The sequence below is a fragment of the Sinocyclocheilus grahami genome, unplaced genomic scaffold (assembly GCF_001515645.1).
Source record: "Sinocyclocheilus grahami isolate Dianchi unplaced genomic scaffold, SAMN03320097.WGS_v1.1 scaffold306.1, whole genome shotgun sequence".
In the NCBI taxonomy this organism is placed as follows: domain Eukaryota; kingdom Metazoa; phylum Chordata; class Actinopteri; order Cypriniformes; family Cyprinidae; genus Sinocyclocheilus; species Sinocyclocheilus grahami.
Window position 1 is genome coordinate 854912 of NW_015505485.1, and position 21740 is coordinate 876651.

Here is a 21740-nt window from a genome sequence, read left to right on the forward strand (position 1 = left end):
TTCAAAAGTTTACTTGCATTTGATAAGAAGCTGCGTGGGCGAAAATTATATGTCAACAATTTTAAGGCTATTTTGGCTATGCTCATCGCTGGTCTGGTTACTGGTATAGGGCTATAGCCAAGCCGTTAAAATTAGACCACAGATTGCCTCGATTTCGTAGTCCGTCCAATTTAGAGTGAAATCGTGGCTACATACAGTATAGACCATGTCATGAAATGACACTTATATCTTTGTAGATATTATTGACACTGCGAACATGATGGGATATCAACCATCTCATGCGCTGTCTGGCCAAAAACTACAGTGAATCAGGTTTGACGATAAGTGGGCTACAAATAGCTGGTCTGACTATGAGCTAAATCGTGGCTACGCTCAGGCTACGTATTGAACATGTCAAAGAAATGAAACCAAACACCCTGTAAATGCTGTTGACTTTGCTTACATGATGGAATATCATACATCTCACCAGTTATTTTGCCAAAAAATGACATGAAACCAAATTCAAGGTTATTTGGGCTAGAAGTGGGTTACACATAGCTGGACTACATCGGGTCTATAGTTAACCGAGACGTTGAAATGAGGGCTATTGCTTGCTGGGTTACCCCAGACAGTTCTTCTTTCACTACAGTTTGCCGCTGGCTTTGATGTCCCTATGGTGGTTAAACATGAAATATAATTCGTTTTGGGTATCTAATGGGCTCATTAATCTGTTCCAGAGCAAAGTTAAGGTTTATTAGCCTATATAAATACTTTTGGTCAAAAGCAGTGAGCAGTTTTCTTTTTGTCTTTTTTGGTTGGATTAACATGTCTAGCTCCGCCCTTGCGCCATAGCTCGTGACCGAAAGAGAATGAGTCGTTTTGGGGGGGAGGGGAGGTTAACGGTTTTGATAAAAAACTACGAGGGCGCATGAATGGAAAAAAAAAAGCGCACGGATAAATTATTTATAATAAACACTACAATACTCCATTAAAAAAATAAGAATTTTCAATGTTTATTTCATGGTGACTTTAAAGACAAACAGTAGCTGTTAAATTTGTCTTAAAGTAACCTCAGACTATGCACAAATCCAATATAATGATACACATCTAAATTCTTTTCTCAATTGTTCATATTCACTTGAGACATAACCGACTGTTTTCGAGGATACTTGCCAAAACGAGTATTTTTACATAATTGTGTATGTATTTGTCCTACAGCTGTATCGCACTCGATTAGCTTGTTCAGGTGTGTTTGATTAGGGTTGAAGCAAAACTCTGCAGGGCTGCTGCTCGCCAGGACCGACGTTCGCCACCCCTGTTCTATGGCATCACTGTGAAAACCACCTTTTGGACCCTTTATTTTTAAGATAGGAAACTGAGGAAGATTACAATCTCTCTCTAACCACTAATGCTGTTTCTCTCTTTCACAGAGCCCATCTATGTGCCCTTCCTGATGGTGGGCTCCATCTTTGTGGCGTTTGTAGTGGTCGGTTCTTTAGTGGCCGTGTACTGCTGCACCTGCCTGCGACCCAAGCAGCCCACACAGCAGCCCATCCGCTTCTCACTGCGCAGCCAGGGCGAAACCATCCCCATGATCCTCACCACAGCCCCTCCCAGCCTACGCACACCATCACGCCAGTCCAGCACGGCCACCACCAGCTCCAGCTCAGTGGGTGGAGGCAGCTCAGTCCGGCGATTCTCCCTGGGCCGGGGTGACGGGCTGGGACAGTGTTCGCAACAGCAGCTCCTGGGTGTGTTTTACAGCTATAGCCTCAAGCAAACGGGGAATATGTGCTTTGAATATGTAAAACAAAGCTCTTGCCAATTTAGATATTGAAAATATATTATTTTGAATAAATTACAATGCAAAATAAGCAGTAGAGGTACAGAATTGAGTTATGTTCTTTGTGATTCTTAAATTAATATTCCATATGAAATAACCTTTTAACAAGCAATTACTGAAATATTAAGCAACAACTCACACATCTGAGAAGCAATAATTCACAAGACTTTCTAAATATTAAGAACATTATTGTCATGAAATATTGTAAATTTAGAAGTACACTCTTAAAAATAAAGGTTATTTATTGGCGTCTATGCTTCCATGAAGAACCACAGAAGACAGCTGATGTTAAACATCCATGAAAACCTTTCCATTACACAAAAGGGTCTTTAGTGAACACAGGATCTTCAGATTATTACAATGTTCTTCACACTAGGGAAAAAATGGTTCTTTTAAGAACTGTTCACTCTTTGGAGAACCAACATTGATTCTTCTATGGCATCACTGTGAAAACCACCTTTTGGACCCTTTATTTTTAAGATAGGAAACGGAGGAAGATTACAATCTCTCTAACAACTAATGCTGTTTCTCTCTTTCACAGAGCCCATCTATGTGCCCTTCCTGATGGTGGGCTCCATCTTTGTGGCGTTTGTAGTGGTCGGTTCTTTAGTGGCCGTGTACTGCTGCACCTGCCTGCGACCCAAGCAGCCCACACAACAGCCCATCCGCTTCTCACTGCGCAGCCAGGGCGAAACCATCCCCATGATCCTCACCACAGCCCCTCCCAGCCTCCGCACACCATCACGCCAGTCCAGCACGGCCACCACCAGCTCCAGCTCAGTGGGTGGAGGCAGCTCAGTCCGGCGATTCTCCCTGGGCCGGGGTGACGGGCTGGGACAGTGTTCGCAACAGCAGCTCCTGGTGGTCTCATCTTCCACGGCCTCCACTCCTGTGTCCGTGGCCCCGACGCAGCCTCTATTGGCTCCGCTTCCTCCACCGCCCTACACCTCCCAGCAGGGCCTGCAGGGTAGTAACTCTCTCCAGCACACGCACGCTCACAGCCAGTTACAGCTGCACCACCAGACCCTGCAAAGCTCCGGCTTCCTTCTGCCACAACAGTACTTCTTTCCCCTGCCGCAGGAACCGTTCTCCACAAACAAGGGCTTTGCTGACTTCAGCCAGAGCTGACCTGGGGTTCCCTGCTGCTGCTCAAAAGGAAACGGACACCAAAGAATCTGTCATTCACAATGCCGTTGTTGTAGACTCATATTACAGGGGTTCCTGTTCAAGGAAATAGGCACTAATGTGTCTTTCAGCAAGCTCGATTGGCACTTTGAGAGCGCAGCTGGAATTTAAGAGCCATGTGGGCCACTAAAGCTGATGAGATAGTGAACTAGCAATCAAACAGACACTCAAGTGCTGGATACAACATGCCAGAACATGGATGCCTGTTTCTAAATGTACAACTGATCAAATCTTGTATGCACTGTTTAAAAAAAATTTTTTTTTTTAAAGAACTCCATCTGGTCAGTGACACTCCACTGAACATTTAGCCTCTGTATTTGAGATAATTTGATATATACTGTATAGACATTACAAAAGAACGACAGAATTTCATGACAATCTCAATCCCATTTTAGGGGTCCTGCATACAAATGGTGCACTGTATGAATGGGGATTTTATAGAAATGTTCTTATTTTTCCAAAGTGTCAGATTGAAGTTTTAAATTGCCAGATTGAGATAGAATTTTTTAATAACATTTAAAACAGGCATTCATCATGCATTATTCTTGCTCATAATACACAGAGTATCAGTCACATAAGGAACAGGTTAACATTACGTGAATGTACAGCTACCCTTGGGAAAACCTCTGTTTCTAATGTTTGGAGAACATTCATTCTTCAATTTTTTATAATTTGTAGCAATCTGAAAGCCATTATTGGCTCAGTTTCAGATTACACTGGCAACACAGTTTTGTTATATTTGATACGAGACGTTTTGTAAATGATCAGGTGTATCTAAATGTACAGAGCAGCTGGAAGCACATCATGTGACGAGACGGCCTTCAAATAAGTATTACAGTCTCTAACCAACAGTGTTTTTGAGCTAAATTAAACTCTTATCTTCCACCTGTGGTTAGTTGGTCTCATCTCTCTGAAACAACAGTAATACATCAGATATACGAATGGAAGAACATTCAAAAACTGTATATCACATCACTAACATAAAAGGTTCCATTTTTTAGAACAGGCTGACTGAGAATACGTGACATTCCTGTTACCCAAGAAGGGAAAACTTGTTTTAACCCATGGACTAATTATTTCTAGGGACACAGCCATGGATACATTTACATCAAGAGCAGCCAATGTAAATAAACAGCTGTTATTAAAATATGGAACAGATAACAACTCTATTAATATCACTGACCAACAGAGCAGTCAGACTGATACTGTAGATCTAAACGACAGGGGATGTCATCTATTCGACATATCTCCACCTTTTCCTGTTTGGATTGATATCGCATCCCGTTTAATGCCACACACGGTGACCAGCTTCAACATAATTTGCCTTTCCACACTAAGAGCAAAATTCTGTACTATGCAATCACAGAAAATACTTGATGCTTAATATATACACTACTGTTCTGTTTGGGGTCAAAAAAATTTTCTGAAAGAAATTAAACCTTTTATTCAGCAAGTATGATTTAAATGAATCAAAAGTGATCAGTCAAGACATTTATAATAAAAAAAAAAACGCAGTTCTTATAAACTATATTAAGAATCCTGAAAAAAAAAAATGTATCATGGTTTCCACAAAAATATTAAGCAGACAAATAGTTAACTGTCAATAACCGAAATAGTTTCTTAAGAACGATGGTTACGGCAGACTATATTTTGCATGACATATTTCACATTGGATTTCACAATAACAGAAACCAAGCAATCAAAAAAAAAAAAAGCTTTCAAAAGTTTGTGTAATATATTGGGTGTTCATGGGAAGTGCTGAGCTGGAGTTTGCTCATGATTAAACAGTGTAAACAGATTTTGGTGGCTGTAAACAAGACATCAAGATAAATTTTAACACCCTAACTGCCCTCTGAAGAGGATCAGCTCATTCTGAAGACGTGTGTATTAGCAAGTGCTGTGTAGGCAGTGACACACTAAAAGAGGACATGAATCATCTGATCGTCTAAAAGTGTTTCGCATGAGCCCCTTACGATGAGCTGAACGCATAAACAGGGCCGAGGTTTAATGTGTGGCTTAAAAAGCTCTCGTTTTGCCTGTGTAGCAGCCTGACACTACATCATTATTTTGGTCTAACGTGTAAGCGTGCTGTAACGCTGCCTAGCTAGAGTCTCAATGGGAAAAAAAATCCTGTTAGGCACCTTTGTGATCATTGCAGCCGTGTAAGATGTGGAATGCAGAAACGTGTTCAAGAAAGCTGTTGAAATGTTGCCAAATTGTAATAAAAAAGAAAAAAAAGAAGGTAGATACATGCAAGTTAAGATCTGACGAATCAGGCACGATAAACTGACTGATCAAAACTAAATTCAAAACTTAAAACTAAAAAAGTAGTTTTTTACAAAAATTAAACTACAACAAAAAAAAAATCTAAATTCCAAACACAACTAAATGCAAAACAAAACAAAAAATATATCCAGTAATGGCTGAAGGCAACAACAAATATAAGGCCTTGGTACATTAGAATCGAACATGAAAACAGGAAATAAGACACTGAGTGTCGTAATATCAGATTATTGATTCTACCTGGAAAAATCAACTACTCTTTCTAAAAAAAAAAACAAAAAAAACAATAAGAGACTCATTCCATCAAATACAGTTATTCTTATCCTTTGATTTGGACTGAGGATATTCAATTTTTTTTTTATATGAAAGATCTCACTAATACTGGCACTATGGTCTCTACAGCACTGCACACTGGGATTGGCCCTTTGATCTATGACTCACCTTATGTCTCAACCGACTCGACCTCTACCTGCTGGCCTGAGGGGGCACATGCAAGAGACCGAGGAGGGCAATGCATTGTGGGAATGACAGCAGGATATTGAAATGATTAAATATGACTCTGCCTATCAATCAAAAACACAGCAGCACATGCACAGGTGGGGAATGGGAAGGAAATGATGGACAATGCAGGTTTAATTATGGTGTTAATATGTATAGTGTTTTAAGGCAACTGTATTAATGTTTAGCGGTATGAGCTAAGGGGTAAAAAAGCATAAAACATCAGACTATCACTGAACGTCCCCCATCCTCACCTAAAAGCAAACACAAAAAAATAGAGCAAATAAAGAGAGGTAACGAACAGAAAATGTAGATGTAAAACTATAAAGAAATGAAAAGACAATGGTTCTCAACTGGTTATGCTTCAGGAGCCAGATTTGACAGTTTATTACACAAAAGCAAAATATAAATCGTTAAAAATTATAAATCTAAAATAATATTAATAATTAAAAAAGAATATAAAAATAGTTTAAACAAAAAACAAATTTATTTTTACTATTTAATAAAATACATTTAATAAATATTATATTTTTATAAATGAATTTGATTTTTTAATAGTTTATAATTTTACAATTAATTTATATAAAACATTTATTTATTTGTTATTTTGAAATATTTGTTTAAATAAATATGATTATAAAATATTTAATCATTTATCTTAAGCCTTATTTCTCTATCCTTACTAAGCATTTGCATTTGTTTTCAGCATTGTTTTCACCTGCTGTTTGCAACCTCAAGCAGACCTGTAGCTCACCAGTTGAAAACCACTGAAAGGAAGCACATGAAAACTGGAAGTGTAGTATAACAGCATATCCAGGAAGGAAATGTTAGTAATTTGATAAGACTGTGTGCATGTGTGTGAACTTTGTGACTGTACATATTATGAACTCATGAATGCGCTTCAATAATCAGTCAAATCTGGACTGCGATATCCTCAGCAAAATTCTCCAGATTTAACACGGAAGTGCAAGTTATTCCCTGATAAAACATGAGATTTGAGTCCCCGTGCCCAAATAACAGCTGCCTAAGAAGGAACCCTACGACTGGTGCCATCTTGTACATTGTTAATGCAGCTGTTGATTTCAAGTAATATGATGACTACATTAGTTACTATCCACAGCTGTCAAGAACAACCATCCTCACCTAATTTTCATGGGGTTTGGTTCAGATTTGTACATCTGTGAGTGTCTGCAGTTGCACATCCATAAGCCCTTGCGTTTGAGAGTGAACCTGCATTTCGTTGCTGCAGATGGGGATGGTAGGGTGTGTGTGCATCAGTGATTCTGCATGAGTCTGTCTGTGATGTCTGCGTTGTGAAGAACATATAGGTGTGTCTGCATCCATGTGCTTGTGGGTGGCAAAGCACATGTGTGTCGTTGACGTACGGAGTAGATTCTGCTGCATGGAGTCGGACCGGTACAGACTGACGGTACTCTTCTTAAAGACGTTCTTCAGGAGCTGGGCTCTCTCAGTCAAACTACAGGGAAGGACACAAAGAGACACAGACATCATTATGCACATAACGGACGTCTCTTTTCTCTTCCCACAGAAGAGCGATCGAATTAAAGACAAACTTCCTGCTAGACAGATGTGTCTCCAGTGAGAGGCTGAGGAGACAGAATGAGACCGGAGCCGGGAGAGCAGCCAGTAGGATCGTTTACACTGGGAGGTGATCCCTGCTGATCCACTGTTTTTGCTTGTGCTGTTTTATGAATTCACGAGGAATGGCCCTCACCTCTTCCCATGCACCACAGCTCCTGGATCTTTCGACAGTGCCTCCAACTCCTGCACCTCATCAACCAGGGTCTTAAAGCACACCTTTTTCATACTGAAACACAGGAAGAAGAAAAAAAGTCGAAACTGTGAGAAAGATGAAAGAAAAACCCCTCAAGGTGGATAAAATGCATATAAAAATGAATATAACGTCAGACTATCACGTAACATCCCCTATTCTGCTCTAAAAGCAAAAAAACATTTGAATAAATCCAATGTTTATTTAATAAAATGTGATAAATAAATAATTTTAAAAGCTGGATTTTTAAAAGTTACTGCTTACAGTAATAAGTGCTTGCTACACAAAAGTAAACAAATATTGTTACAAATTATAAATATTTAAATTAATAAAATATAGATTTTTTATGATGATGATTATTTTTTTTATTTTGAAGCTTTATTTTTGTCTCATATCTGTGCATGATTATTTATTCTTAGGTGCATTACAGTATTTGCCTTCAGCAAATTTGCCTTTATGCTATTCTCTTTATTTAAACAATTCATTTTGATTTAACCCCAGTGTTTCAGGTTTCTTGTTCTAACACAATTGCATCATGTCAAACTGACTTAAAACGGTTACTCTTGGGCTTAACTCGATGATCATTTTGAAAGAACATGTTCAATTAAGTAGCTGGATAGGGAGAGAACATTTTGAAATTAAATGATATTTTATGCATTTTTAGCAAGATGAGAAAATAGGGAGACTTCTTCATGTTTAATGTTCTGTTATGTTGGCGTCAAGTGTCAGGTGTGTGCTTAGGTTAAGAACCTGCTAACAAGAATTAATACTGCTTTAATAATAAAAATTAAAAAAACTATAATAGGAGTGCTAGGGATGTAATCAGTACCATCTTCAGACTGCCAAAATCTAATATCATATGTGTACAGAAAAGTTAGATTTAACTTGCCATGTTATTATAACACTTTGGCTGAACTTCATTTAATCATGGACAGTGCTTCCACGTGATGGAAAGTTATTTCTACTTAAATACTTAATGTACAATGGACTAAAGTGAACTGAGTAAACTCAACTAAATTTAGATATGTCCAAATAACTTGATTCGATTGTATCCAAATAACTTGATTCAATCGTGTTCAAATGAGTGTGGAACAAGCAATTTAAATTTTACATCAATACTTTTAAAATTGTATACATGACAAAAAATGTTAACAAGAATCTCTCATAGAAAGATAAGTTCAGGTTTTAATGACTTGTAATGAAGAATCTCAACTTACACTTTGTAGGCCACATCAAACACCAGAGAGGTGATGGGAATGAAGATCAGACCCATCCAGAAGACTCCTGAACTGAACATCATGTCCGCCTGGAAATCAGACAAAGACACAGACACACAGACACAGACACACAGACACAGACACAGACACAGACACAGAGAGAGAGATGAGACAGAGGACCAAAGACAATCTGTGACTGATTTCTAAACTTAACCAAACCATTTAACTGGACTCTTACAACATCAGTACTACAAAGAGCTCAGCTTTCAATCATCAATCTGACCAAAACTTAAAAGATGTAATCTAGTTAAGGGGGACTGGAATGTGTCTCATCCTGGTACATCTTAAATGTGTGTGTGACAGATGAGAAGCCAGACAGACAAGAAGAGGTGAAATGAGAGACAGATGAGAGAGGCAGTCTGCTAGAGTACGGATCCCAACTGTTAACTGCTAATGATACTTCCCAGATCACCTCTCTAAAACCCTGATCCCAAATGATGACCCTGACCTATCAGAATGCCTTCTTCATATGATACATGGGACAGTGGGGTAGATGTCACCATATTTTAAAAAAGGGTCTATCATTACACAGCTGTCTGTGCCTGTCAGAAACACACACACACACACACACACACACACAAAATTTGGCATAGCAAGTAGTCATTAAATTGGTCAAAAGTGACAGTAAAAAACATTTATAATGTTAGAAAATATTTTTTTTTATTTCAAGTAAATGCTGTTCTTTTGAACTTTCTATTAATCAAATAGTCCTGAAAAAAAACATGTTTCAACAAAAATATTAAGCAACTGTTTTCAACATAATCAGAAATGTTACTTGAGCAGCAAATCAGCATATTAGAATTATTACTGAAGGATCATGTGACACTGAAGAATGGGAGTAATTGCTGCTGAAAATTCAGCTTTGCCATCACAGGAATAAATTACATTTTAAAATACTTATTTAAATAGAAAACGGTTGTTTTAAATTGTAATAACATAACAAAATAATATAACAGAATTATTAAATTAAGCATTTCACATTTAAGCATATAACAGTGAGGTAAAGTGTACCAGATGCTTTTTTCTTAGTTCATTTTTGTATTTGCAATATAGTAACCATTAATTCACATTACAGTTAACCTCTAACATCACTAGACCACTTTTCAAATAATATTTATATTATTTATATAATAGTTCAAATGCTATTTAATATCTAATCATATCAAACACGGCCCTATGTTACAGAGTTTACTTTCACATGTAAGTTGACAGAAGAAATCCTGAAATATAATTAGGCATTTTATATAAAAAAATACAAATAAAAAATATAAAAATAAACACTCTCCCCTACGTGTTTGTGAATAAGAAATGCATAAGGAAAGTAAAGGAATACTAACCACTGCAATCATCCCAAAGACACCAACCCAAATAGTTAAAAGTGCCTAATGTTTCTGCCAAACTATTTTAACCTGGGATGAGATTAAGAAAAAGCTGTGAGGGCCATTATTTGAGTCATATTTTAAAATGGATGAACTCAGATATGCATAAACAGCACTATTTGTTATCAGTCAAGATTACTGGATGTTACCACCAATCCCTCTTAGAAAGCACTGCATGGTACCAAGTGCAAAACTCAGACACATGAGTCTTCATTACTTTAATGAATCAGTTCATAACTGTAGGATAAATTTCCTGAAAATTCCAAATTGGAACAGAATAAACTCCTTCTCAAAAATGTCCACAACCAAAACAGATGATTCCTAAATGAGAGCCAAAGCAAGGCCAGTTTCAGAACACCCATCTGCCAAAATACACTCATTAATTAAATAAACAAGCAGTGAACAGATTAATCGGTCTTGAACTGGGTGATACTAAGACAATCAGTGGGGTACTGATGATAAAGGTCTTCAAAGACATCAATTTCTCAGTTAATTATAATAGTTTGAGGAGAATGTGTCTTTTCAATGTAAAACATCTCAATCATAACAGGCACATCCAAAGTGAAGAGTGCGAAAATCTTTGAGGAAGGAAGGAAATTGGAGAGACAGAAAGAGAAAAGGAGAGAGAAACAGAGTAAAAGAAAGGGTGCTCTGTTGTTCCACAGGGTCTGATTCACAAGACAGGGATATTCTGGCGTGGGCTAGTGGGGTGTGAGATGCAGTCGTCTTTGCTTATCCTGTTTGTTTTGGCTCAGCTGTGTTGAAAATACTCGTCATTAAATGTCAAAGAGCGCTGATCCGCCCCCTTGCAATTCCATTCAACATACATGCTTGCACCACTTGTCTAAACTCGGCACTCTGAGACAAATCAACGTCCTGTAATCTAAACCAGTAAAGGCCCCAGCACAAAGCCGAGAGGCACACCTGCCTGGAGCAATCTACCACAGCTTTCAGGTGTTCCCAAATGAGCTAATCTACTCACCATTACAGGAAAATAGACTTTGATGTCTAACAAAACAACAGGGAGGCAGGAAATCCCAAATGACTGGAAATCTGAATGGCTTCCTCCACCCTACTAATGTCATCTTTGACCCTGAATAAAACAAGTGCTGTGTGTTGCCAAGAGAAATTAAGAGAAAATTGTGCATGGGTGAAAAGATATTCGTGTAGTGCTGAAATTCGACAGTCCCAGAGGTAACATGTACTTTTCTCTTTGATAATGGCAGTTAAATCATTTTCATTGGGGGCCAATGTATTGAACAATCAGACAGGACCACAGGGGCTCAAGTACGAATAAAACCAGTGGTGGGAATGTTAAATTGGAGTCAATAACTATGATTGTACAACGTCAAACTTTATTAATGTTTTCCTGCTAAGTTGTATGTCATAAATACTCTTAAAAATCAACAAATGGGAATACTACGCTACGAATTAAAACGATAAAGAGAACTTACAAAGTTTCATAAACTATGTTTTTTCTAACATCATTTCTATGGATAGTTCTGGTAAAAAACTAAATCTAGCTGGCTTTTGGGAGCATGCAGGCCATAGATGTATTTTTATGGCAGAATAATAAACCACTATGGCCTCGTCTCAGCTGGCAATCAAGGGTGTCCGCATCAACTGTTTAGACAGGTCATCGACTCACTCTGTCTGCTGGACACATTCTCAAACAAATACCCACATACGTCACGCAAATTTCCTGCTGGAAAAAAACAAAATAGTTAAGCTAGTAACCAGCCACAATGTTCCAAAAACCAGCTTAAATTGATAGGACTTTGGATTTGTTTACGGTCCTATATGGTGTACCAATGGTCTACAAACACAGTTAATAGCGGAAGCTGATTTTTCTCCCCTCTCTTAGCATTAAAAACAACATGCATGCAAAATATTAATTATGCAAATATTTAGAAAAGAAATTGTGCAAAGATATGCACACATACACAAAGCATCCCATCCTTTGTCATAAGCAATCAAAGTACTGAATGTGTTCTCCAGAGCTGGCATGTGTGCGGTTTGAAGGACTCTTCACTAAAGTTACCACTGAATGGGGGTAAGATGATCACTTTTCCCTATTGGATTTGACCACATTGTACATGCAACTTGGACAAAAGCTAATGCTAAATGGAAATCTGACAAAAACAAACTCTATATAAGCACACACTGTAAACCACAATAAGTTGACATGAACACAAACTTTCATGCACAAACCATAATTAATCAAAATTACTATGTTGCTCTGTCAGAAGCACACACGGACCATTTAAAATCTTCAATCAGGTCTTTCAAAACCTGAAAGCAAATGTTGACAGATTCTATTAGCGCTTAAACCAGGCAAACTGAGTCTGAGTGTTTATCATTCGATCCCACGTGGTAACTTCCTCTGGTGATTGACAGGATGGATTAACTATGCCTGGATGCACTAATCAGCAGTGCTGTGAAATAGCAGAGTCTGGCTGCTCATGCCTGCCAGTGATAATGTTGGCCGAAGAATGTTAATACCACCCATTGTGATGGTAAATATGAGATGATAACAATTCAGACATGGTCATTCACCCTCGGCCTGCCCCTTTGGCTTTAGGGACTACATACTAACGGCTGAGCCAAGCCAACTTTATCCATGTTCACACACATACAAAAGTCATGTGCAAGAAGAATAAAGAATGTTTTTGCCTCTTCTCCCAAAAACTAAATATTCCACTTGCAATTAATTCAAATATGCCTTTATTATTAACCAAGTCAGTCACTCAAAAATTCTAATGTCAACTTGTGTATATAAACATCCTAATTGTAAACGCTCAAAAGTTCCTCTTGTCAGTTTGTGGTTTGAATGTGTAGAGCATCGAGATTCAAAGTCTCAACGGACGAGATGGTGAAATACAGCTGGAGTCCCATCTAATGCCTGTTGTTTTTGAAAGAGAGAGAAAAATAGAGGGAGAAGAAAAGCAAGAGAGACATCTAATTCCAACAGGGCCTGCAAATACAGCAATACTCAGCTGCTGTCATCTCGAGGCATGAGGGATAGAGATATTCACAAGGCCTTTGAGTGTCCAGTATGGAAAAAAAAAACATACTGTAATATCCCATCAACCCCATGTTCCACTCTCAGCATGGAACATCTCCATGGATTGAGGGAAATTTAGGAAAAACTATCTGAAAACACAAAGAACTCAAATAAGCTAACTTTGGCATACACCGAGTGTGTAGAAAATTAGTCACTCGGAGCAATAACATAATTTACTCACAGCACATCACATACACACTAATGTCCTGGAAAATATTACTTCAAAACAACCCTCATCTCTTATACTGTGAGGACCATAGGCTGTTCAGGTTTTACTGATTTCCAGAGTTAGAAGTCAAATCTCCATCACTGACTAGTAAGACACGTACCTTTAGTACTCAAAGTGCCACAAATAGAGAAGAAACACCCCACACATTCTTTATAGAGTGGGGTCCAAAAGCCTGAGACAACATTGAAAATCTGGGATTCAATATCTAATTTAAGCCAGATAATAAACAGCAACTTAAAGGACTTATTACAATTTATATTTTAGATTGTGCTCCATTTCTAAGTCACTGATCAAATAAGCAAATCTGTGGCACTGATCATGTGAACTCCTTTGAACAGATGGTCAGATGTTCTTTCTTCCATTGAGCACAAGATGCCATTTGGATCATCTCAATTTATGCTGGAGAACATGATCATCATGCTTTACACAAACTTGTGGAATTCATGCAACTCAAGTGCTGCTGCCAATAAAGCAAGAGAAACAAACTAAATACTAAGACATTCTGAAAATCATGTAAAAAAAAAATTCAATTAAGTTTTACTCAAATTGTTAGCTGATAATATAATTTGAAAAGAAAATGTACATTTAGAATAAAAATAATTAAATTGGACAAAAATTATGCATTATATTATATACTGTAAATATAAAAACAGTAGCTTTTCATCAGACTTTTAAGCCACACTGTACACATTACAATATAATGAACTAAAATATTTGCCAAAGATGTTGGACAGGAATTGCCTGGCTCTGTTACAAATTTTTTTCTTTAATCAAGCAGATCGCGCGCGCGCGCACACACACACACACACACACACACACACACACACACACACACACACACACACACACACACACACACACACACACACACACACACACACACACACACACACACACACGGTTCACTATTCTTGTGGGGACTCTCCATAGGCGTAATGGTTTTTATACTGTACAAACTGTATTTTCTATCAAACCTACCCCTCACAGAAAACTTTGTGCATTTTTACAATCTCAAAAAATCTCATTCTGTATGATTGCCAAGTGCACTTGAATAAAACAGACCTGTCTGCTGCATTCAATGGAAGAATGGAGAGGAATGCACCCAAGAACACTTACAATGCGGCTACAGTTAACCGTTACATCAACGCAGTTGTATTGCTTGTTTTATCTGCTGTGACTTTCCGGTCTTGGTTAATTTAAGAGGTTTTTAGAGCAGTTCAGACCATCTCAAAGGTCTGTGGTTTTATTCTCTTGTAACATTACAAACTCAAGGTTCACTGTGACACATTTGTGTGACACTACAAATAAAAAACGTAGCAGTCACAGGTTACCATATCAAGCTATGCCACACAACATCACTAGGATGTTGAAAAAAAAAATCCTTTTGAGATGCAATTATGTGATTCACAACTAGTCGACACAGGCCCTAAAACTAAAGCAATCAACTAGTAGCTGTTTCTGAAAATTGTTCACAAATAAATGTAAAGAGATTAACAAAAATAAAACATTGACAAATAAATAGAATGAGCTCCACAAATAAAACTTCACAAACATGTTTCACAAACATGAACTAAATTCACAAATAAATAAAATGAGATTTGCAAATAAAATCCATTTTCACAAATATCTTTTTATGTCACAAACACAACTTTGCCTGGCATTCATTTGTGGATCGCTCCCTGTACATTTGTGAATGGCTTTCTGTGGAGGCGAAGCGTCCAAACTCGAAAGCAAATAAAAAATCATTATAATCAGCGATACGGTCTACACTGGACGGAGTGCGACATGATGAAGGACAAATGATTAGCACATTTGCTTTGATGAGTCCCGTTGCAGTTACAGCTGTTGCATAGCAGCGTGAGAGCGGACGGGTAGACACGGCATTAGACATATCATAATGGCTTATTCAGCCTTTTAAAGCACAATTGTGGTGACAAATAGGCATAACAACACGTACAAAAATGGGCCCAAATGACCATCTGGGTACCAGCCTCAGCATCACTGCAGCGTGTACCGGGGATTTGTGAGTGGACGATGTAAATAAAATAACATGCATTTACTTTGGATGCTGTCAAGTAACTTTTACAATCAAAACTAGTAAGTCTGATACATATGAAATATTGTTTGCTTGATCAAGTGTTTTAACCAATAAATATCTCGTCTTGCATTTATATTCAACACACCTGCACCACATTTAAAAAATAACCCACGTATATTTTTTCCTCTCCAAACAATGGCAATAACTTAATGTTTGAAAATATTATTTATAATGCTTTATACAAAGCATTATAAATCCACATAGCTGCTCATATATTTTATCATACATTTTTGTTAATCTCTTTACATTTATTTGTGGATCATAATCTATTTATTTGGAATTATGCAACAATTCTATCTCCATACTTGCGAGTACCATGAAAATGTCAAAATAACGATTCATTCCTGTAAGTGTGATATGTTAGAATAACAATTCAACTAAACAGATTTAATGGTGTGGCATGTCTTTTAACTCTTTTTCATCATAATCTTTTTCCCCTTTCTCAGCGCTTCAGGCAGCAGTCAGAGATCAGTGTGAAGTGGCCCAGAAGTGTGTTCAGGTGTGCTTTCTCTCAGGCGTCCCCCTCTCCTCTGATGTAGTGCCGTTGGCTATGGTTCCCCTCGGCTTTGGGTAACCCTGAGCCTCTGGGGTTTGATCTACTCCACTACCCTACATGTAGAGGGAAAGAGCTGATAAAAGAGCCCACTTGATTGGCCACTCAGGCCGGGTGTGAAGGACACACATGAGAGGAAGTGGCTACTGTTACACAACGCCAGATGATGGGATAAAAACCTTGGATGCATTTGAGAGTATTTAGACAACGCCAACAAAGTATGCGAACAGAGCATTCTCATATTGGTGTACAGACAGTATATCAATAAATAGCAAAAATAAAATTAACTTGTATTATACTACGGGGCCGTTGAATGCTTGAATCTGATTGGTTGACGAATGTTCTGAGGTGTGCAATTATTTTCAGGGAAACGCACGGTGAACGTAGTTCCAGGCAGCTCTCTTGACCGCATTACAATTCCATATCACTTCATATAGTTTACTGTAATAACGGAAATTAACATACAGTACCTATACAGCACACAGGAATTACTGCAATCCCACGTGCTCGCACACGCACACTACGGTCACACAGTTTGCACAAAAAGGTGTTGTCAGCACTGCCCTGACGATTTGATCAGTTAGCCTATATAGTGTAGCAACTTAAAGGCTACACATGACATTTCTCACTAGCGAGGTAATAACAGCGCTGTTTAGAGACGCTGCTGCAGAACACTGTCGAGGGACGCACAGATGTAGCCTAATTCACACAAGCTCTCTCTCTCTCTCTCTCTCTTTCTTTCTTTTTCTCTGTGTGTGTCTCTCTCTCTCGCTCTCTTTCTAATAACTTCATTAATAACTGCATTAGAATGCCATCAACGGCTCAAGCCTCCATTACCAGCTTTAAAATTAGGTTTTGGAACTAGCAAAAGAGGCGTTGGATGAGATGCGGAAGAAATAATCCTACTCACAATAGCGATTTAAGCACAAAAACCGGACGAATCCCTTTAAATATATCATCTGATCCATGTCTTGAGGTGTGGTAACCATAGTATAAGCGGAATAATTGACTCCGGGCCGTTGAATTATTAAAAAATAATGCACACTCAACTGTAACGACCACTGCTTCGCGGCCGCATCACCACCTCGGGTATGCATTATTTTTCTAATAATTCAACGGCCCGTCGTCAATTATTCTTTACTTCCCTTTGAATGAAAACTATACAAAACTATTATAAACACACACGTATTCTGTCTAGACCCCAGGGCTTCTGAACTCTCTGCTCACACAAGCAGTTGTAGATGTTTTTAAACTGCTCTTCCTCACAGGTGACACAAATAGGGCCTATTATGCCTCATTAGTAGATTATGAGGTGAGAAAAGAGCAGAGACCTGTGGTGCCCCGAGGCCTTATGGAGGTGTAGAGTTTCCAGCCCCATACTCACCCTAATGAACACACACAAACTCTTAATGCTCAGATTATGGAATAGATAGTGTAGAGCCCCAGGCAAGAAAAAGGGTGGTCTGTGTATTTTATATCACCGGACACATCCAGAGCCCCAAGGATAAGGATGGGCTATGTGTGTGTTTTTAGCTTAGTATAGTTTGAGGCAAATTTGCTTAAATAAAGAGAGTTTATTCCTGTGATGGCAAAGCTGAATTTCCAGCAGCCATTACTCCAATCTTCAGTGTCACATTATTCTTCAGAAATCACTCTAAGGCCATGTTCACACTGCAGCAGAATACAGTATACAAGAGAGTCACTCTGTGTCGCACATAGGCATGTCAAGGGAATGTTGTGGGTTTTCAAATGTGGTTTGTGCATGACAAATTTTCCACTCTCATTTGGGAATAAAAACTGCTGTTGGTTTATCAGAATCAGAATCAGAAGAGCTTTATTACCAAGTATGTTTACACACACAAGGAATTTGACTTGACGACAGGAGCTTCCAGTGTAGAAGAAAGTACAAACATAGTGCAGACATACATGATAGTGCAGACATACATAGGAATAACACAGTAGGGATGTAATATAAAACTAATATAATAAGAAAAAAAGAAAAATTGAATAATGTACTATATACAGGAAAAATGTTGTCCGGGATGTGCTGCTTAATGTTAAGGAGTTCGTCTCTGGTAAAACTTATAGAAGAAGAATGACAAAACACAGAACAAACAAACAAAAACAATAGAAGAATTGCAGAGCTCAGTGTCCTTGCTGCCATTTGCGGCGCCATGCTGGGTTATGAAGATTCGATTGATAAACGCACACATTGATTGGACTTTTGTGTCAAATGTGACAATACTTTTCAGTTTTATGAACATCACCATCTTTGATTTTACTTTAGTCACTGTCGCTACAGTTACAGGTGACAGACTTGAACAGAATGAGCTTGACTCCTGTTGCATGTTCATAAAGACAGTATTTGAGCAGCTACTGTAAGCTGCTTTGTGAATAGGTCATTTTGAGCCCTGCAAGTAAACGGGTCTGTCAATCCCAAACACTGAGAGTGTGAACATAGACTAACATGCTGATTTAGTGCTCAAAACAACAACAACATCATTTCTTTTTATTATCAGTGTTGAAAACTGTTCTGCAGCTTATTATTTTGGTGTAAACCGTGATAATTTTTTTTCAGGATTCTTGTTAGAAAGAAAATTATGATAGAAAGTAAGTTAAGACAGAAATAATTTTTTTGTAACATTATAAATGTCTCTGCTCTCACTTCTTATAAATTTAATACATTCTTTAAAAAAACAGCAAAAACCAGTAGTGTAAATAACCATGTTTGTGCTGTATGTTTTACCTCTCCTGACATATCCGGGGCCAGAGGAATCAGAGGCCATAGTGAGGAGTAGATGCCAAAGAAGACTATCCACAATCCAATGCTGCCCCAGATGGCAATGTGACTGAACTATAAGCCAAAAAAGATTAGAGAAAACACACAGTGAGTTGAGGAGATACGTCATTCTGCTGATAATACTGGCAGTCTGACACTCAAACAGCAGAAAACCTCATCTGAAAGACGTATTATTTATTATTATAATTTTAAACTAGTGACATACATAACCCTTAACACACATGAATTTTACATGAACACATGCTAAATCACAAATGTGCACATATGGGAGCATGTTACACACATGTGTTTTTGTTTAATCACATCAAGCATTTGAGGCTTGAAATTTGCACATGTGAAACATTGGAACCACATGTGAATGCTCCAAAACCACACAAACATTGTGAGATTTTGTGAAAATTACACTTGCAAAAATAGAGTGCAGTGAAAAAGACTGAATTTTTAACATGTATGCATTTAACTTTTTTTATGGCATACATATATAGTACACACACACACACAGGTTTGTTTTTGTGAAAAGTGGGGACATCCCATAGGCGTAATGGTTTTTATACTGTACAGACCGTATATTCTATTGCCCTACACCAACCCTACCCCTAAACCTACCCCTCACAGGAAACTTTGTGCTATTTCAAATTTTCAATGCACTCCATTCTGTGTGATTTTTAAGCGTTTTGAAATGTGGGGACATGGGGTAATGTCCTGAAAAGTCACCTTCTCCTTGTAATACCTATGTCATACCCTTGTCATTACACAAATTTGTCCTCATTTATCACAAAAACGTGCACAAACACACACACACACACAAATAGTCAAACGTTTGGTATTAAGATTTGAATGATTTAGAAAGAAATTTCTTATGCTCACCAAGGCGCCATTTATTTGATTAAAAATACAGTAATAGTGTGAACTTATTACAATTTAAAAGAAGTGTTTTCCGTTTGAATACATTTTAAATTGTAATTTATTCCTGTAATGGTAAAGCTGAATTTTTAGCAGTCATGACCCCAGACTTCTAAATTACTACATTTAAAAATTCAAACTTCAAAGAGAAAACAATTCAAAAAATTATTTTAAATTCAATTTATAAAAAAAATCAATTCAATTAAAAAAATTATTTCAAATTCACAATATTACTATTTTTACTGCATTTTGACCAAATTACAATGACATCGTAACTGTTGATTACATTTTAAATGCTGAGCATTTGCCTAGCAAGCACCATAATAGCAATACAATTTCTAATAGTAATAAAATTTAAGCAACACTGCACTAATTGCATTTGTGAATAAATGCTTTGATTAGCAATGCAACCATGACATCATTTTTGAATGCTCAGAACTTTTCCATGACATCAGCGGCAGAAGAAAAGTGTAAGTGAGAGGAGTGAGAGGGGTGGAGGAGCGTGTTTCTACTGATAGAGGGACAATAAATTCAAAGGAAATGGGGAGGACACAGTGAAATAGGAGAGAAAAGAGAGAGAGGGATGGAAAGAGTCTTCCAAATGCTCACCATGGTCCAGGACGATGTCTCCAGCCCAGCCTTCAGACACACTGTGATCACCACAAACTGTGAGAGAGAGACCGGTTCTTATCTGAGGTTGCATGTATACATAAACAGATTAGATTGTAAAGACGTAAGATCTAATGAGAGACAGTCAGCACACAGGAACTTCCAAACAGTTTCTGGTTGAAGTACAGTTTGAAATAGAGCAGATCAGCTTCATTTTCATTTCAGTGCATAAAAAGTCGTCAAAAAAGGCAGCGAAAATCCTCAGTGAGGCCAGAATCGGCACAGAAGGAACATTTCACAGCAAGACAACCGGGACAAAGTGTCAGGCGACGGGGAGGACACAGAGACACTTTGTGAGGATCTGAGGACCCAAATGCACTTACTGTATAAACCATGTTGCCTAAGAGGAGATAGTCTGGTGTCTTTCCGTTTCCAAAGACAGTATCTGTGAGGAGAATCAACAAGAAGGCTTTTAGCGTGAAGGATCACATGCTAACACACACATGTACATACAAACACAGGTCAGTGGGACAGTGCTAGATACTCCGTTAAGTTGTTGAGCTCAAGAGGGCTCTAATGCTCACATTTCAACAGACAAGATTACCAGAAAAGGACTGTTTACATACATGGTGGTGAAAATTAATTTAGACTTAATATGATTTAGAATCAGGATTTTTAACATTAGAGGAAAAAAATTAGGTATTAAGTCAAAAATATTATTCCACAAATGTGACCCTGGACCACAAAACCAGTCATAAGGGTAAATTTTTCAGAATTTGAGATTTATACATTAACTGAAAGCTGAATAAATACGCTTTCCATTGATGTATGGTTTGTTAGGAAAGGACATTTGGCCGAGATACAACTATTTGAAAATCTGGAATTTTCCGGGGGGGCGCAAAAAAAAATCTAAATATTGAGAAAATCGCCTTTAAAGTTGTTCAAATGAAGTTCTTAGCAATGCATATTAGCAATAAAAAATTAAGTTTTAATATATTTACAGTAGGAAATTTACTAAATATCTTCATGGAACATGATCTTTTACTTAAAGGGGTCCTATTATGCTTTTTCACTTTTTTAATTTTAGTCAGTGTGTAGTGTGTACGTTTGGGCATAAAAAAAGATCTAGAAAGTTACAAATCTCAAAGTCCACTCCAACGGGAGATATTTCGTTTAAAAAAAATCCCTTTTCAAGAACTACAACGAACGGCTCATTTGGACTACAGCGTTTGTTTTCCGGGCTTTGTG

General features: G+C 37.8%; 3 protein-coding genes across 3 annotated transcripts in view; 2 read left to right on the plus strand and 1 right to left on the minus strand.

Annotated features, from left to right (window-relative positions):
• The first annotated feature begins 1360 nt into the window (after positions 1 to 1360).
• On the plus strand, positions 1361 to 2272 carry LOC107601451 (protein shisa-3 homolog). Its single transcript, XM_016293635.1, has 2 exons — positions 1361 to 1770; positions 2239 to 2272. Exons 1-2 carry the CDS (start codon positions 1388 to 1390, stop codon positions 2270 to 2272), a joined length of 417 nt encoding a protein of 138 aa, XP_016149121.1. The 5' UTR covers positions 1361 to 1387.
• A 69-nt stretch (positions 2273 to 2341) lies between these two features.
• On the plus strand, positions 2342 to 4007 carry LOC107601452 (protein shisa-3 homolog). The gene has a single exon (XM_016293636.1). It carries the CDS (start codon positions 2342 to 2344, stop codon positions 2948 to 2950), a length of 609 nt encoding a protein of 202 aa, XP_016149122.1. The 3' UTR covers positions 2951 to 4007.
• A 2507-nt stretch (positions 4008 to 6514) lies between these two features.
• The window catches only part of LOC107601453 (probable phospholipid-transporting ATPase IA), a 143000-nt gene continuing 127774 nt past the window's right edge, over positions 6515 to 21740 (minus strand). The window contains exons 31-36 of the mRNA XM_016293637.1: positions 20876 to 20937; positions 20493 to 20549; positions 18927 to 19034; positions 8798 to 8886; positions 7524 to 7616; positions 6515 to 7265 (exon numbers count right to left, since the gene is read on the minus strand). Coding sequence (XP_016149123.1) covers positions 6953 to 7265; positions 7524 to 7616; positions 8798 to 8886; positions 18927 to 19034; positions 20493 to 20549; positions 20876 to 20937 — 722 coding nt within the window. The 3' untranslated portion in view covers positions 6515 to 6952. The remainder of the gene's footprint in view (positions 7266 to 7523; positions 7617 to 8797; positions 8887 to 18926; positions 19035 to 20492; positions 20550 to 20875; positions 20938 to 21740) is intronic.